This window comes from Sylvia atricapilla, chromosome 4 (genome assembly GCF_009819655.1).
Source record: "Sylvia atricapilla isolate bSylAtr1 chromosome 4, bSylAtr1.pri, whole genome shotgun sequence".
Taxonomy (NCBI): Eukaryota; Metazoa; Chordata; class Aves; order Passeriformes; family Sylviidae; genus Sylvia; species Sylvia atricapilla.
The window spans coordinates 57,382,716-57,402,038 of NC_089143.1; the positions used below are offsets into that span (position 1 = coordinate 57,382,716).

The window sequence follows — 19,323 nt, forward strand, 5'->3', positions numbered from 1 at the left end:
ATTATGCAACAGGATACACTATCCTGTATAGGAAGAGTTTGTTTAAGCTTCTATGAAACCTCAAAAAAAAAAAAATCTGTGGGAGGAAAATAGAAAATAAAAAGGGAGTAACATCATATTTCTTTTGACTTTTAAATTGCTTTTTAGGTCATATTTCACCCTTCCCTCTCAACCTCCAAGTATTTTCCAGGATGGAATTTTCTTCTTCCCACTCCAGGATTTCGCGTGGGCAGAACACTGCAGATGCTGCTGAACTCAGAAACCAAGAAACTGATTCATTTTTCCCTTGAATCTTGCGCTATCATGTAGACTGGGAACAAGCAAATGTCAAATGCTGCAAGTCAGAAACTTGCAGCCACGGTTTTACACAGCCTGACCATTTGCTTCGTCCCAGAATAACAGTGGTACGAGAGGGAGAGTAAAGTTCTGAATCCCTGCTAGATTGCTAAATATCTAATAACAATTTTTTTTTTCTTCTGTTCCATCAGACTTGTGCTCTAAAACTCCTCTCAGTTTTGACCACGTGCAGAGGATAGGTTTTCTCTAAGGTGAGCCCAACAACCATTACTGAACTTCGCTGAACAAAAATCCTTAGAATGAAGACAACCTCATCAAATCAATGAGCAAAGTCCTTCAGTCTCATTGACCATGTTCCACAAGTCCAGATTAATTTCTGAAAGTTGCCTTTCATTTCAGCCTCTGGTGCTGTACAAACTCACTGCTGGGTATCAATTCAGTACTCAGAAAGGATTGCCAGAACAAATCCTATGGAATCACATGACATAAAAGAAGTTGCTCCCAGGATAATTGATACTATGTTCATATTTTTTAAATCTGAGGCCACTTTCAGTAAGAAAGTTTCCTTCCCTTCTTCATCTTAGACTTTAAAACAAACTAAAGCTCTAGCATTTTAAAAGGTTAGACACATTTTCTACTCCCACCGTTTCTTAATAAAACACCATTTGTGTGGTAAAACAGCTTAGTGCATACTTTAAAAACAGGCAAACCATTAATTAATCCAACATGTTGGCACTTTTAGAGAGGCTTACTAGAGAAGGACAAACTATGCTGCATCTTAAGTTTTAAAACAGCCTGAGCTTTACTTTGAGGGTGCCTAAGTATGCCAAGCTCCTACTGCTTTATACTTCTTAGTATATAATCTGTGATACTTAAAGTAGCAAGAAGTATAATCTGAACAGCTGCTAAACCATGGGCAGGTTATAAAACATAGTTTTAGGAAGCTCAAGAGGTTATGAGTTGCTTGTCTCACAAAACCAAAGGAAAACACTGAAAAAAGCTCCACCAACCCTACCAAGGAAACACTAATTTGCCCAATACAAATGGTTAATCTCTATAACAGGCTGGACACAAGAGGTTCCAAAATCGCTGCTTTTGCATCAGCAGTATTTTAGCACTATGGTTAGGCAAGAAATTGCTTCTCAGCACATCCAAGCTAGCTAGTTTACTGTGGAAATTTAACATGTCATTAGAATAACATCCTGTTTTGCAGCATTTCTGTGTTTCTATTTACCCCAACTCTACTAAGATTCATCTGGCATGAAACAGCTGGGCATGATTAGTTACTGGATGGAAACCAAACTGAGATTTCACAATAGGTGGTATTTTATCTCCATGGCATAGGCAGCTGGTATAAAAGACAAGTGACCCCTGGCAGAAAGCATTGTCCCTAAATATAAATCTGGTGAACTGTTTTTAAGACATTATTTCAGATCAAGCACTGGTACAGAAACACTGGGGGATTTTGTTGTGGGCATAAGCCAGGGTTTAGGTTATTTTGAATCACTGGATTTTGACTGGGTTCTAGCTGACGAGCACATGTTGGGACCCGACCACCCATGTGCTGACACTGCGAGCACAAACTCCACCAGAACAGTCACCTGGGAGAGTGAAACACTCCCCCCCCATCCCGGTCCTGGACAACACGTCTCATGTTCTCACCAAATCAGATACTCGACATTCCTACTCGATCTCACAGCTTTTACACTATCGCAGCCAGAACTGTGGACACCGTGTTCTCTACTTTATTGCACCTCCTGATAAGCCTGCACCACAAAACTACAACTTCTCCTCTTCCAAAGCTCTCAGTCACACTCCACCCCACCTGCCAAAGGACCCTCAGGACACAGCGAAACACCTGTGCCCCACAGTGGGATCTGCGTCCCGTTCCTCTGACTAGACCCAAACTTTACACGTCCCAAACTTTTCATCCCCGGAGCACCGGCGTGCATCGCTATGGATTCCGCTAGCGGCACATCCATCCTTTGCCATGGCAGCACGGAGAGGAGCTCCACGGCCCCCGCGACGGGCACCCACCACCCAGCGACGCCCACAGCCCATCCCGCTCCCTGTCAGGAGGTGCGAGGACACCTTCCCGCAGCAGCTCCCACCCCAAGGATGCGGGACGGCAGAGCGGGCTGGAAAAGGAGCTCCGTCCGTCTGCCCCCTCAGCACAGCCCTGGGGACGGCTCACCTGCGTGGGGCATGGTGATGGTCTCGTTGGCGTTACTGGAGCCCATGTTATAGATGACGACGGCGGAGGCGTTCTGGGCGGCGGCGTGGCGGATCTTGTCCTTGTAGGTGCAGTTTCCCCGCGGGATCAGGGCCACCCAGCTCTTGCCCGGCGCCGGGGCGTTGAAGCGGGTGCCGGGGTCGCAGGCGAAGAGGTCGGCGGGCGAGGCGGAGACGGCCACCTGCCCGCGGGCGTCCTGTTTGGGCGACTGCTCGCCGTAGCGCCCGCACTCGCTCTTCTCGCTGCGGAGCTCGGCGCTGCCGGCCGCCGGGTCGGCGTAGGTGATGTTGACGAAGGCCGTGTACCACTCCTCCTTCTCGGCCACGGTGAAGTCCAGGCACAGCAGATGCACGAAACAAAAGGACAGCAGCCATGTTGAGAGCGCCAGGCTGCGGCACGCTTGGATCACGGACATTGCCATCTTCATCTGCCGGCCCCCCCGCCCTCCCGCCCGGCCGCCGCCGGTCCGTGTGTGCGTGCGCGCCCCGAGCCGCCGCTCCGAGCGGGGCGGCGCTGCTCCCGCCGGCGCCGTGCGGGACCTGCGAGCGAGCGGGGGAGGGGGCCCTCCCCTCCACGGCCGCTGCCTAATTCATGTCGGGGCCGTTTGATTTCCTCGGGCTGGCCCTGTCTCCGCCTTCCCCTCTCCCTCCTCCCTCGCCCTGCCCGCACAGCTGCCTCCCCCGCTGCTGGCAGCGCGGCCGGGGAAGAGCGCGGAGGGGGCGGCGCGGCGCGGGGGGAGTTCCAGACGCGCACACGGCGGCGCAGTTCCCGCTGCGGGCTCGGGCTCGGCCCGGCCCCACGGACGCGCTGCCGGCCCGGGGGGCTCCTGGCCGAGGGGCTGCCGGAGGAGGGGGCTCCTGGCGGAGGGGCTGCCGCCCGGCCCCGCGGAGGGGCTTCCTGACGGAATGGACTCCCGGCAGAGCGGCTCCCGGCGGAGGGGGCTCCCGCTGGAACCGGCTCCCGGCGGCGGGAGCGGCGCGGCGGCGCCACCTGGCGGCAGCGCGGGAGCGCGGGCCGGTGCCAGGGCCGCCCGTGGCGGGATCCGGGCATCTCCCGGGATCCGGCACCTCCCGCTCCAGCTTCGGTTCTGCTCTGCTTTTTCTGCTTCGACCGCTGCAGGAGACGATAAGAAACTTGCAAATGTCAGTGTTACAGTGTAACGATGGCGCCCAGCTCAGAGGGGTGGTCGCTTGTACAGAGGTTTTTAAATACACACCAAATATGTTTCCGGCTCTACTTTCCAGAATGGGAAGGGCAGGCGCGTTTACCAAAATGAAGTGTGTATGACAGGAGCACAGAAAGCCTCAAGGAATGATGCAGCTGCTCTCTAGAGGCAGTTAAACGGTGTGTTTAATTTTGGTTCGGCGAAAGCCCAGACTTGGGGGTTCCTAGTGTATCAAACACCCCAAAAGAATTTTGGCCATGACTGACACCTTTCAAAAGGATCAAAATACAGCTGGACTCTTTATCTGTCTAAACTAGTGCAAATGATGGCCAAAATCCCACTTTCCCATCGCTATATTCAGTAACAAAAGAATGTGTTACAAGATTTACCGGTAGTGTCTAATGTAGCCCCTGTTAGCAAAATCTGCTGCTGGAAATACCATTCACTTTCATTCAATGAGTGCCTGAGTATCTCTTGTCAATATTTGCCTCTTTCCAAATTATGTTCATAGCGGCCCATGATCCAAGCAAAGCCTTAACCATATTTTACACACACACATGCTGCTTCAATACAGTTAATTCCCTAAAGCTGTAAAAAGTGCATTTGGGAGAAAAAAAATACGAATATGGGAATAAAATAGAGAAGTTCACAGGAAAATATGGTGATTTACCAAGAAGTCTACCATTAAGCAAGAGGAAAACTTTCCTTGAAAAAGCAAAGTCAGCAAATGAGAAGAAAAAATTACCACATAGAACTAATGTTGAAATGCAAAAGTAGATGGTCATCATCATTAATTAGAAAGTCTTAAGATTTCTTCAGGGAAGCAAAAGCCCTAAGGGGGAAATCTGTGTCTGTAAGGGCTACAGGCAATAAAACATTTGTATGTTTAGAAGTTTAAGGAAGAGAAGGCTAAAAAGTATATCTATTATTAAAAAATGCTTCAGGATTGTATTTAGAAAGAAAGGGAGAACATGTTTGCTAGATTATGGACTAAAAAGAGAAGAAGCATCCCCTAAGAACATATGAAAAACAGCAGACCCAGAAAAATGGCACACATGTACCAATAAAATACCAAAAGAATGGACAGGAGGACTGAGAGAGTAACTTTCTGACACTACTTCAAGTAAGTCTTGTCATAACAGGAAAATCTTGAAAAATTTAGTGTTTGGTTTCCTGATAAGGCCCAGAAAAACTAATTATGGTGATCTGTTAGTTTCAGGCTGATTAGGCTGACATTGACCAACTCGAAAAACAAGAGAGAAAAAAATCCAATGTAAGGACAAAGTGTTTTTATGGGAAGCGGCCTGCCAAGCAATTATGATTCATGTTTCTGTGAGGAAGTTATCAATGTGGTCAGTGAAGTCACACAGCCACATCCATAACAGGGTTTTGACAAGCGTGCTATTCAATGATACATGACATTCTCATTACACTGTATCCTATTAGAGACCAGATAAGATGAACTCAGTTGAAACAAAATGTGTTTTAATAGAGCTTAATGTAAAAACACATCTCCGGGTGACGAGGTGCCAGCCCCTCTGGAGCAGTGTGTGGTTTACTCTGCAAACAGGGAAAGGTGTGGGGGTCAGAGTGGGAAAGAATTGTCCCATATTCCTAGGGAATTGGAGCCTAAAGAGGATACAGCTATCCCTGGATGTTTCAGAGGAGAAACAAGTAGGAAATAGTAGATTTTTGCTCTGCTTGAAACACTAGTAAGACAAATGTTTAAAGCTGTCCAGTTTTGGTATCTGCATTAAAAAAAAAAAAAAAAAAAAAAAAAAAGATATTGAGAACCTTGAGGAGAACCTTGAGAAGGTTAAGAAAGGAACCCTAAAATAATTTGAAGTAGTTCTTCTCCAGGGAGACACTTCAGGTGCCCAATCTATTCAGCTTTTCAAGAAAAGAGGGGATGTGATTACATTGTGTAAGTACCACCACAGGGCTGTAACAGCAGGTACCAATAGGCTTTTAAAGCTAGAGGAAAACATAATAGGAACTAAAGTTTAAACTAGACAGTGTAGCTCAGAGCAAAAGTAGCTGATTAAACAGTTCCTGTCTACTGGAGAAAATTCTGAAGTGAGACGGTCCTGGGAAGTGAAAGGAAGAGGAAATAATCTCTTATATTCAAATAAACAAACAAACCCCGATTGAAAGCATGCTTCAAGTGCAAGATGTGAAATTCTTCACAATTAATTTATAATCTAATGGTCACTTCTCACCTTGAAAATACTACTGAATACTCAATTACTTTTTTTTTTGCTGAAAGCTGAACTACAATTAACTAGGTCAATGCTCTGACTTAAACTCACCCAGTGTGGTGTCACAGCTGATGGTGGTTCTTCCCACGTTGTTTCTGTTCACAGAAATATCTTCCCCAGAGCTCTGTTCTGGTCCTGGCACAAGAACACCATGCTTTCAAGAACAGCTTTCTTCCCAGGCCACCACCCTATCCTACCCTATGTTCTCTCCTTCACAAAACCCCAAACCCCTAGAAGCATACAAGGCATTGTCAGAAATCTCATTGCCCGAATTAAAGTGAAAAGCACAATCTCGACTATATGCTACTGAAAATAATTTTACAGTATCAGTAGCATTGGGATGAGGGGTGTGTCTCTGGATTTTGAATGCTATGTATGACTTAAACAACATATTATAAATTCTCCTCCCCGTCCTCCATGTTTCTGAAGTAACAGTAATTCCATCTGAACTACACCTTGCAGAAAGCTACAAGACCATCATATTCAACTTGAGTGTGTGAAATAGGGTTAGTAAGAGAAGTGGCATGTGGGGAACTCCACCTCCAAATTCTTCATATACAGAAGCTCAGAAGCTGGATTTAGGCAACAGCTGATAATGAGCAAAGGACACATTGAAATTCACTGCTCGACTACCTCTGGCACATGCCATGACTCTTTGCCCTTTCATGAGGTAAAATTAGTTTGTTTATACCCTTTTTTGTTTAAAAGGTAATTGCTAAATTACATTGTGCTGGATTGTGTGTCTGTACCAAAACCCAAATGATCTTAAAGGAAATAGCAGAAGTTTCTTCAGTAAAAGGTGAGGAATCTCCACCAGGTTACTTGAAGCCCTCTGTTACAGAATCCCACAGTGTTTTGTGGACTTCTAGCTGAACTTCTTGACACACTCATTGCCAAGAGGTAAAATGGCAAAAGGTTTAAAAATCAGACTTTAAAATACTAGGCTGCCTAAATTCTGCTGAAGTGGGGATTTACCTGGAATTTAGGAACATTTATCTAGAAGAATACTGAAGGTGGCATTGCAGGATACTGAAAAAGCCTGTATTAGGTGCACTGGCTCCTTTATCACTCGAGGGAAGATCATTCAGGAAGCAATACAAAGTGTGCAAACTTGATGTCTTACTATATATAGGACCTAGATAGTCCCAAAGGTCACTCACTCGGTGTTGAACTGGGCATGAGCAAAGCAAACTTAGGGAAAATACTCACCACGGGGTAGGTGAGAAGTCCCTCCTCTCTCTACTCTCAGAATGTTCTGGTCAGTTCCCTCTGCCTTGGGTGTGGCTGTCCCCACGGGGTTTGGGGACAGTCACGTGTGACTGGGAGACACTTGGGGTTAATGCTAACTTGAGGGCAGCTTGAAGGTTTCTTGATGCTGATGACAGCAGGAAAGCTGACTGAAACATGATCTCTCTGCAAGTCCTCAGGAAAAGAAGTTTTTGCCTTCCCTGGCTATGAGACTGAAATTGATCCTTTTCCACAGCTGGAGAAGAGCAGAAGAGATGTTAACACTGGGAGACCATGCAAAGGATAAAGCAATACCATCCCCTCATCCCTTTGCTGCCAATACACTGTGCTTTGAGTTACAAACCTGTGTCAGTTCATTTAGAGAGTTAATTGAGCAATACATCTTTTCTTGTCCTAACTGACAGTGATAATACTCCATCCATCTTCCCATTCATATGCTAATAGCTATATTACCTGCCACTTTATTCCAGAATCCTGCCTTAGATTGGGGTCCTGCTTCATTCCACTGTAACATATTCTGAGTCACTACAGTTGCCACTGTAGTTCTGGTTTCATTTACTGAGGTAAATTTGAAATGTTCTTGAGAATACTTTGACACTCTAAATAAAGTTTCTGAGTAAAGTCCAGACAAAAAAGTATCTGTGTTACAGCCAAAATAAACTGCTCACTGGAGCTATAGGAAAAGTTCAATAGAATTTATAAGGAAAGTGGTATTTTCATTAAAAAACTATGGAAATAGTTCAAAGGAGCCTTACCTCCTTTGATCTCTATTAAGTTTTCATAGTGAGATAGTGCTCCCTGTGTTCCAAAGGCAAAACCTGCCGGGTTTCATCTTATTTGTTTAGTGTCTGCTTTCATTAGAGATTTTTTTTTTTTTTTTGTAAAGTACAACACCCCAGGAGATGGCGACTGATGAACCCCTTTCTGCCTGTTCCTTACACTATTATAGCTTCTTTAAAGTATGTTGAAAGAAACAGTCACCTTTCTGCAATTTCTTTATCTTCCTAATAGCTCATTCAGCTCCCTTAAACTTTTCACATTTTCCACATTTCTCATTAATCTCATCTAGAGGCTTATTCAGCCCTTAGTCAAAATATTTGCTTTTCCTTTGCAATGCAAAAATATCAAAACGTTAGTTTTCTCCTGTTATTACGTTATTTCCCTTGCTCTCCTATGAAGGGAGGTATTTAAATGTCTCACAGAAGAAGTGAACAGGCAAAACCCAGCCCCAGGTCTGCAGGATGGCCAAGATGGCACTTGCTGCCATCCCAGCCAGGCGCTTTCTCCTACAGGACACCAGGAACTGGATTATAACTTCTTACTTTATGTATGTCTCCTTTCCTACTTGTCTTCCTCTAAGGCAGAGCATGTGCAATTAAAAATATCACAGTTTGACCAGGAGCCCCTAAGCTTCTGTTATTAAGCTTAACATCTTCCACAGTCCACAGCATGAGGGAAAATGAGGGAACTACTGTGACGAGCATCTCCCCTAAAGAGTCACCCTAACCAAGTGGAGACAGCACTTAGCTTAACTGTGGAATGGTGCTCAAATTCATATTTCTGCATCTGTGCTTGCTGCTCTGGTGCTGACAGACACACAGAGAATGAAGCACAGCCCTGCTGAGGCAGAATATCTTAACACACAGCTCTAAAACAGCGTCAGTTTTTAGTGTTTTAATCACCTTCCAGGGGAAATGTGAAGAGCCCAAACCAAACTGTAACTAATAAAAGAGATTCTTTCTTAAAAAACAGATAAATGGGAAATGTATTAATCAAGACCATGTAATGAGTGGAACCTGCCGCAGAAGCTGCAGAGGAATGTGTGATTAGAGATGATCATGCTGGAAGTTCATGTGATCTGGAGCAAAGAGAGTCATGCTAAGCGCTTGTTAGGTGGCTCATAACTTCTGTGGCACATCTTGGAAGCAGAAGCTGCCAGCCTCATGCCATTCTCTAATGCTTAAAAGAAACACAGAGTTGAGTGTCTGTGCAGAAAAAAAAAACCCTGTCTATTGTGGACAATATATAATAAACCTTAATTTTCAAATTAGTGGCAGAATCCTGCTTTGCACAGTTTTAGTTGAAGCATATCAGTGAATATGCTGGAGAACAGACAGTAGTCACAAAAAGTTATTTGCTGAACAGACATCTTGCATCTTGCTCCTTAAGCAGTCACCAGCATGTCTGAATGCACTAATGACAAATAGATGTATCCAGGATAATGGTGGGAAGGATCTTTTTCGGCAGTTCAAACATATGCAGAGATTCCTAGTCTTGCTTGAGAGACAGGAAGCATATACCTGAATTAACTGGGCACTCTGTACTAGGACACCTTGCTAATGACCTTAAACAGAGGATTCAAACAGTGCCACAGATGCTTGGCCAAATGGAAGACAGTAATATGTTCTCCTAAAAACAGATGGGTGAGGTTACTAAAAGAGATTTCCCAAGAGACATTTGTGGGATTGATCACCATTAACAGGATCATAAATGACCACTCTGCATAAAACAAAATGGGAAATTAATTGACAACATAAAATAAGGTGCCATTGGCAATAGAGAGAAAGGCATGTATGGAATACAGGAAAATGTTATTGATCCAACCAAGAGAGATGTGATGAAATTCAATAGTGCACAATGCCAGGTCATGAATTTACAGACTGAAAACACATATTTCTGCTTTTAACTAGAAGCTTCTTGGTTGGGATACTGATTCATGAAGGCCACAGTGTCACAAAGATCCCACTAACACTTCCTGCCCCTTCAAATGTGGGCTTAAAATGCATTAGCAGACAGGATCAGCAGACAGGATCATCACTATGGGGGGGGGCACACAAACCTTTCCATGGGAGGCCTCAAGAAAACCCACCTGGAGCTGCCCTTGTAGAAGATGCAGAAAACGGCATCTAGGAGACTGAGAAAGTAAAGAATTATTTATGAGAAAGTTAAAAGCTTGGCAGCAAGGGGAAAACCAAACAAGATTTGATGGTCTCTGTCAGTTTATCAGGAAAGCTAAATGCAGTGGAAGGAAAACAGCAATTTAGGATTCGGCCCTCAAGAAAAAAGACTGCAGGTTGACCATATATATGAACGAATACAAAAGAAAATAAAAAAGAGGAATGCTTTTAATTTAAAAAACTGTGACATTTTCTCATTACTTATCTGGAATTAAAGAAGACATGATAAACGGACGTGAAGGAATTATTAAATGGTGGCATGCAATAGCAAGGTTTGGACTAGATTATCCAAGAAATCCCTTTTGTCTATACCCAAATTTACCTTTAAAGATTATAAAGATATTTTTTTCTCTTCATTCTCTTTCCCTAAAAATAGCATTAATAATAATAAATAGCATTATTGGAAGGCACCAGACGGTGCTGTCACAGGGAGTTTTACAAGCTCTGTACTTCCAGACTTTCATATCTGTAGGTTATGGCCAAAATGCTGTGGCACATTAAGCACAGTTTATGGTGTTCTCACATATGCTACTAAGATTGTTTGCTGCTCAAAGCTGTGACTGAACAGGTTCTTAGAAGCAGTGCTACTGCTCAAGGGAAGCACTTTCATACGTAGATATAAAAATTCCTCTTCAAATGGTATTTTTACCACCAGGTTGAATGAAAATTGCACTGAATCCTAGGGGTGCCAGGCCCATGACAAAAAAAAATGAGAGGCTAGGATTTTGCTGACTCATTTTCTTATTTACTTCCTTGGATCTTTCCTAAATTGCTACCTGGACTGTGGCTCCAAATACAGCCTATGGAGATATTGAACTGAGTTAAAGGAAAAACTATCCAGAGTGTTTACTTAAAATTTTGGTAGAGCTCAGATTTTTAATTTTGGCCTATTACTACTTCTCATCCTCTTTGTACTTTAGATTTCTGTCCTCCTGTAAGGCTACTTTTCAAAAGTAAGTGTTCTGAACTCATCACTCAAATACTTCAGACACTGCATTTAGGGCTTAGATAATAGCCCTATCCTTTGTATTGTGTCCTCTTGCCTCATACATTTATAAACTGTTTATCACAACAGTTACAGTGACAGAGAAATGGCCCATGCAGGGGAAGAACTGATGAATGATTTATAAGAGCACTTTTTGCAAGAAAGTGGTTTAAGGAAGTTTGTTCATCAAGTTCTACTTTTAATCTCTGATGTGGACCTTTTTTTTTGAAATAAAGGATCGAGCACAGCAGTTTGCAAGAACATGGTTTGTCTGACAGAGTTAATTGCTGAAATCCCTTTATTACATTACACCTTTATTTGGCATATGCCTCAGTCAACATCTTGTCTAAAAGCTGTTTTTGTGAAGAGACTAAAAGTTTTGTTGTCATACGAGTCAGCATAATGGTTCATTACAGCATCGTCTTGGGAGAAGAAAAGGCTTTTCTGGAGTCAGTAAGGGTTTGTTTGTTTTTGCTACAGATAGCAAAGACTAATTAGGGTTCCTGTAAGAGAGTCCATTATGATCACCTACACTGATTCCCTACAACGCTAATTATGTTATTAACATTTAAATTGTAAACGTTGTTTTTAATATCAGGTGTCATTCCTAGCTCCATGGTTTATGAGACATTAGGAAAAAAAAAATAAAATTTCAACTTGTTTGCATTTCAAGAATGTATATAGAGGTTTGTATTTCATTTTGCTTCTCAAATCTTACAAACTAATTTTTGATCTTCAAAGTTAGTTTGTAGAAATCCATCATTTGACTTCTAAGCTGCCCATGAACATAGGAAAACTTACTTCCACTATAAATCACTTTCTTCCTGCTATCCACACCACCAATAAAACCCAGCAAAATATTCCAGTAGGTAGCAAAGCTGCCCTGCCTGTATTGTGATGACAAGAAGTACACATGCATGCAAAACATGCACATAGTAAAAAAATAATGTTCTTTTCTCTTGGCACAGCATAGCCTTGTTCTGTTTTCCTTACCTTTAATACTTCAGTTCTAAACAGAGGGCTTGCTTTAGTACTAATGGCAGCTACCTGCCCTGCTACATTTAAGCCACTAAGAGGTTTTCTGCCCAAATGCCTTCTTGCTTCCAAATAATCCAGAGAGGCCTAAGAGAAATATTTTGCCCCATTTATCAGATGTCCAGCCTATGGTACTTCCCTGTATACCAGCACAGTGCCACAACTTCTAGGTTGTACACATTTAGACTGATAGGAGCATTTACCAGGAAGGCTTTAATCCCACAGAGTTTATTTGCTTTTTTTGTTTCACTTTTATGGATTATTTAAAAAAAAAATAAAAAAGCCATTTCAGCTTGGAACATGAACCTCAACACGAGTGAAATTCCAGCAAAGAGGCAAAATCACCCTCTCTGACACTATGCTCATACTCCCTACTTAAATAAAAGACCGCTATAGGAATAATTACTGTATGTTGTGACTCGCTCTCATTTAATAACTATCCAAACCCTTTTAGATATGGGCCAAGCCTAAAGTTCTACTAGAGAATAAACCACAAGAGGTCCTCCTTGCTCCATGAGAACCCTTTCTCTGCATTCTAGGAGGAATACTGTCTTCACAAGTGTACTGGATTTACCCAGTATTTTCAAGAGTTACAGAACTGAGCATAAAACTGACACAACTGAGATTGTTTGGCGTTCTTCATTAAAAAGAAAAGTTTCTGCAGTAAATTCAAAGCGATTTTAAAAAATATGTACCTTTAATACATCTTCTCTTATTTTCCTTAATTTTTTTTGAACCTTTCCACATGCTCATAGCTCAAGTTTAACACAAGGATCAAGGAAGGAGATATTATTTGGGACGTTTTTCTTGCTAGGAGAAACAGCTACTTATCAGTCCAAAAGAAGACATAGTAAAAATCACAGCCTGCATCCTTTCTTAAGAGATCTTTGATCCTCAACAACCACTCTTGTCCCTTGTCCTGTTCTCAACATAAAAAAACAGTTGAAATACTACAAAAGTGCTTCTTTTCTATTGTTATCTGATCCAAGACTGTCTCACTGGATAAGGAGGTAGAAAAGTTTGGAAACTGTTTTATACTCCAAAGATTCTCTTACCCTGATTACTTCTAAAACTTGCTATTTCTTTTCACATAATCTCTTGAAAATTATAGACCTTCTAAACCACACTTGCACTTTAGAAGTCATATCTAGGAACCTATCTCATGCTGTAACAGGAACTTCACCCATCTCATGAAGCTTCCTTCACCCATCTCATCAGCTTCCTTTTATCTTGTCCTGGCACTTGCCATTTTCAGGGCAATTCAGAGTACTGTTAAAACGAGATCCTCCTCTTATCTTGGCCCTTTTTCTCTCTTTTTTTTTTTATATTCATCCACTAGCTCTTCCTTATTGTTCATGGCATACTTTTGCCTCCAACTTTCCCTTAAAATGGGCGCTGCAATCCCTCTCAAGTTTGCCATTGCCGCATCCTTGCCCATGGTGCCACCCTCTGCCCATTCGATTCCCAAAAAGCACTGCCACACTTTCTTCCACCTGCTTCACACAGAAGAGCAAATCCTTTTGTCTTCCTTCAAAAGCCTCCTTAAAGCCAGTGTCAATTATTCAGCTGGCAACATATCAATCTCAATGTAGCCAGGCAACTGATTTGCTTTTGATCACTGCCAATTCTCCCTTCCTTCCTTTCTCAGAAGCCCATCCATATCCAGATGCAAGCTCTTTGAAAGAGAACCATCTTCTGTACTCTCATCACCTCTTATACCACATCATCCTGCTCCATTCTAAGGGCTTCCATGCAGTTGAATCAAATGATCCCAGAGGGTTTAAGTTGTGAGGGAAACAGCTTGCATCACCTACTTAATGTGGAGGGCATGGTCACTCTGGGAGTGGGTTTGAATGCCAGCAAATTCCACTCGGTTTCAAAGCAACTCAGTGAACAGCTCAAACCAGAATTTACACCAGTATTATCTTGACTACAGACTGCCTTCACTTGGGACCTGCATGATTCCAGTGCAGTTCCCAGACCAGTCACAACAGAGACAACACCAAATTCACTGAAGTCAACAGCAAACTCCTACTGATTTTCAGCCAAGCTAGGATTTCACTCTCAGCTAGATTGGCACTTGACAGTCACATCAGCACAAAGAAATTGTTGTAGTGGCCATAGTATCATCTGTGGATATCACCATGGAAACCTCATCACCCATCGAACCTAACAATCCAGGAACATCCAGTTAGCAGCAGTGGCAGGCTATCCTCATAAGCAGCTACAATTTATTGAAATACTAAAAGCTTCCAGGACAAATACTGCAAAAGGAAAGAAACCCAATTCAATGATTTCATGGACATATTACATGCCAATTTCCTAGCTATAGAGTATATTTGTCACTGTACTAGAAATTAATTTTTAGATAAAGTATCACACAATTAATATTTACTTCACATTTTGTCCATGACTGTCCTCTTCTCCCTTTTTCTTATCAGCATTGCTGTTAATTAACATAAGAGAAACAGACAGTAAAACCGAAAAAATAATTATGTTCGGGGAATAAAGACAAAATACATTAAATATTCTTAACAATTGCGTACACGTACTGTATAAGGAAATCACTGTATTGTGGCTTACACTTGGACACTGCAATATATTGAGTAGCTCTACCAAACAGATGACTTTCTGCTCATGTAGAAAGTTATTTTTTAATACTACATGAATCATAATCCAATGTTCAAGCACTCTGAATATTCGAACTATATTACTAGGCCTGACAAAATCCATTTTTATGTTGTATCTAAAGTGATAAAAATACGCCATCTAAAATTTTCAAACTTATTATGGCTACTTTCTGCAGAGTAAAAACACCAACTGTGATTGTTTTACATCTCTATTGTATTTCCCACGAAAATTGAACATGTCTTCTATCACAGGATGAAAGTGGAAATTCTGTGTCAGCAAAACTCCCCAAAGGAAAGGCAATAAGATCTGTGTAGCAACCCATTTCCAAGCTGGAATAATTGTATTTCATGTTTGCCTGCATTTATCTCCGCATCCTTCTTTCCCAAGGATTTCTGTAGTACTCCCACTTCCTATTTATGAGCTGCAACTGCTCCACAAGAGATGTAGCTGCACAACAGAGATAGGGAAACAAACTCTCTGAGGATAATATTTGACTAGCTTTCAATAACTGCTTTTATTTTAGCACCTCGGTTCCAGCTCTTAGATGGGTTGTGTCACATTGCATTTGTTGTATTCCTCTGGTGGGCACTGCTACACAGCAAGAATAAAATATCAGCAATTTAAAAATCTCTCCAAACTTTACATCCACTTCACCTCAGATGCAAACCATGCTATCTGCTAGACACCCATCCATTTGGATGAGACCAGCACCAGGCTGAAGAGCAACTGTAGAAGCTGAATCCAAGGGAGTCTGATGTAATGGCAGACTGGGTTAATCAAAGGGAATAATGTGCAATTTCTCTAGCTTGCTTTCAGAACACTTTTCCAGTGCTTCCAGTGCTCTCTAAGAGATGCAGGAACAGATATTCCCTGAGACTCCTGCTTGTGGCTGTCCAACTGTGAAATGAAGAAATTGCACCACTCCCTACCAAGGACCATTGTCCCATTCTCTTCAAAATCTACTCAAGATCAAATTCACACTCATTCATCGACTTCGTGGTGGAAAAAAACCCAGTCCTTTAGAAAAGCTCTGGTAACTCCATAGCATTCCTGGAATGTCTTTATATTAATCCACAGAGCTCCCCACTCACCTCATTTGTGCCTTATTCTGGTGGTGGGAACATGGAGGCATCTGAGAGCTTGAGATCAAAGGACAGACTTGCAAGGGGGGGAGCTGTGACACAAATGTTTCCTCGGGTGCCAGCACCGGGCAGAGGTGAGGCCAGAGTGACACTGGGGGCGGTGGGACACAGGGGCAGCCCAGCTGAGGGTCTTGCTCTAAGTGCCAGACTCAGCAGCTCCATGCAAAAACATGTCACTTGACCTCATCCTCAGTGAGGGAGCTCTGAAATTCTCCCCCTTGCCTTCTCCCAGCACTTTCACCAAGTATTTCCAGGCTGTCTTTCCCATTTTACACACTCACTCCTCATTGCCAAGTACCTTCAATCCCCAACTCACCGATGGATGGATGCAGCAGTCAACATCCCTGCTGTACAAAACTTGACAGATGCCCCAGTGACTGCAGAGGCACTTGTTGAGCTATCATTTCCACCTTCCACACAGGTGATCCCATTTGGGCTTCACATTTTCAAAGATCTTAATTAGAGGTCTTCCTTTGATCATTCTGGGAACTTCAAACGACCCAGGAGAATCTGCTGGGATGCTCAATTTATTTTAGTCCCTGAAACCTCATTAATAAACACAGCAAAGAATGTTTTTTTTTTTTGACAATCCAGTAATTTAATAGCCTTGATTAAACCTTTTTAGAATGACTGGAGGCTCTGAATGTTATTTATTCATATTTGAGCAGAGAAGCAGTCACTCACTCACAGAAATCCTCAGTGGCTCATGGAATGACGTGCTTCCTTCTGCACAGCCACCCTCATTCAGTCACACAGTGACACACTCCTGCCCAGATACACTTGGCAACATGCACAGTGACAGCCTGGCCCAGAGCACTGATTTTAGAAATCCTTGCAGGCTCCCACCAGGGCCTCCTGTCCCTTGAAGCTGAAAACAAAACTCCTCAGTGGCTCCAGCCCATGGTGCCAAGAGGCTCATCCACCTTCTCCTCTGAGCTGAGCCTTTGCTCACCACTGTGGCATTTCCCTGGCGAGGGTCCCCGTAAGGTCACTAACGCACTTATGAAAGGAAATCTCATTTTCACTACCTTCACGTTTTAATATCTGAACGGCAAAGAGCTGCTGTTCTGCATTTTGGGTTTTATTTTGTTTGGCTTTATATGGAAGTTTTACATTAAACAAACATTACACGACAGTAAAGGGGATGAGATGGCTCAGGGGATCAGTAATGGGCTGTGAAGCCTTTCCTTTCTAGGCCAGTGCTCCAGTTCATTCTAGGCTGTTTTAGCTGGATTTAACACAGGAAAACAGTAAGCTCATTTAAAAGGTCTGAGCTCTCTGAAACGAATTAGATTTAAATTTAACTGACCAGTCACAAAAATACCACTACGCAGATAAACTCCACCAAGCAGCCACTTGCAAAAAACAAAAGGCAAGCAGCATCTCACTTCAGCTGGGTAATGATACAAATGGAAATGCTCTGGAAACCTACTGGCTGCCAGGGGCATCCCATCCATCTTCCAGCCCAAATCTGTTACACAACTAGCTTTTGGAGGATGCCTGGAAGGTCTTCAAGCTCAGAGTGGGTCAGACCAAGAGAAGCAGGCAGTGACCAAAAGTTATTCCTTTCTAACTTCACTCATCATCATGCAAATTGCAAATTCATAGCCTCGAGGCCCTTGCAGACAAATATTTAACTTCATATAAAACACATAGCCACGTCCTAGCTGCAGATGGCAACAGCCTGCCCAGAGACATGGCACCAACAAGAAACACAGTAAAACAAGCAAAAACTCCTCAAACACCTTGAGACATCCAGTGACCCATCAGACTCACACTCAGCACAGAGACTGCAGAACTCTGTCTTGTCAAAAAGAGATATAACCTAGTAAAAGTGAACAAAGAAACCAGCTCACAGCCCAGAAGGCTGTTTTTAGAAACTGCTTGCTTTTGTCTTGCCTTTAGGTACAGCAGTGTTGCAGTTTTCACTAGTGTTTTAAATAATACGTAAATACAATTAAATAATTGGAGCAAACTCTTCAATCCCCCTCATACTGCATCAAAAAGGCTTTTGTGTAGCTTTCTAACAGCACTATGCTTCAAACACCTATTATAAAATGGAAATGTATTTCATAATACATCACCATGGATAAGCTCCAGCTCAGAGTAGGAGTACAGATTCATTACTCCACAATAAATATAAGTAAGGAGTTTAGTGAACATGGTGAGCACATGACTATTTATAGTGACATTTCAATAAGTCTAAATGTACAGGTACTTGAGAAGCAATAGAATTGTTATTACAACTTTGCACTATAAATGAAATCTAATAAAACACAAATGAGAATGAATAGAAACTATTTTCAGAATATCAACTAACAGTAGTGCAACATAAACAAATGGGTTTTCTAAAACAATCTGAATACTGAGGACTGATATCCATGCCTAGAAATGGTTCCAAGTGTCATTTTTCATAGTGCCATAAGCATCTGATTTGACACTCGATTACCTGCACTCAAACATCTTATTTATAATACAGGTATTACATCACCTGCACTGTGCAATTCAAGATATGATGAATTGCTGTACAGTGCTATGCTACACTGGGTGTAATCCTGTTCTTTATCCACAGTGCTTTTCAAAAACACGGTGAGGGCAAATAAGATGGGAGCTTGTTAATTTTGTGAAAGAGATGAGAAGAGAGAGCTTACAATGTTACAATGTCAGGGAAGCGAACATTTGATGCAAAAACTCTCTTTCAGTCCTCTGAATCAACAGCTAAGGCACCCATGTTGTATACCCTAAAACAAACGATCTGTCCTTCAGCTTTCATTAGCTGAATAAATTCAGTATTTAATTCAGCCAGTGCTCAGTGTCACTGATATTAATGTCATCTAAATGGGGCTGTAATTAGACAGGAAAACCATTCAGTTCATATTTGCATAAGATTTCTACAAACGAATTCTACTGAACAAGGAAAAGCCGTAATTAAAGGAGAAAAATTGCTATCTAGATAAGAAGTGACACCAAAGAGGAACATGTCACACAGCTCGATAACAGGAGAAAAAACACAGAACAGCTGAAATGTTGGATTTGTTACAACAGATATTTCAGAAAAATATGGCAAACAAATATTCTACCTCATCTAGGACACAGGCTAACTGCCCTTGAAATTAGTAGGAGCCTCCTATTCAGGATCTTTGCAGGCAAGGTTGTTAATCCTGGGAAAAGGGTGTCCAGAGCAGTTGTTGCAAACCCCATCCATGGCAACATTTAAGATTCAGCTAGTCAAGGCCTTGACCAGCCTTATTTAATGCAGAAACTTTCATCAGGAGACTTGGATAGGTGACCTCTAGGGGTCTCAGCCTATCTTAATTCATTGTGTTATTTTAATAATATCTATTCTAAATACAAGAGAGTTTCTTGACCTCA

The 19,323-nt window shown here is 42.3% G+C and overlaps 1 protein-coding gene across 2 annotated transcripts in view; it reads right to left on the minus strand.

Moving 5' to 3' along the window:
* RNF150 (ring finger protein 150) overlaps nucleotides 1-2,966 on the minus strand; it is a 112,709-nt gene extending 109,743 nt beyond the window's left edge. For both annotated transcript variants that reach the window (XM_066317994.1, XM_066317993.1), the window contains exon 1: nucleotides 2,492-2,966. In XM_066317994.1, the coding sequence (XP_066174091.1) occupies nucleotides 2,492-2,957 (466 nt within the window). In that variant the 5' untranslated portion in view covers nucleotides 2,958-2,966. The remainder of the gene's footprint in view (nucleotides 1-2,491) is intronic.
* Between the last annotated feature and the right edge of the window lie 16,357 nt (nucleotides 2,967-19,323).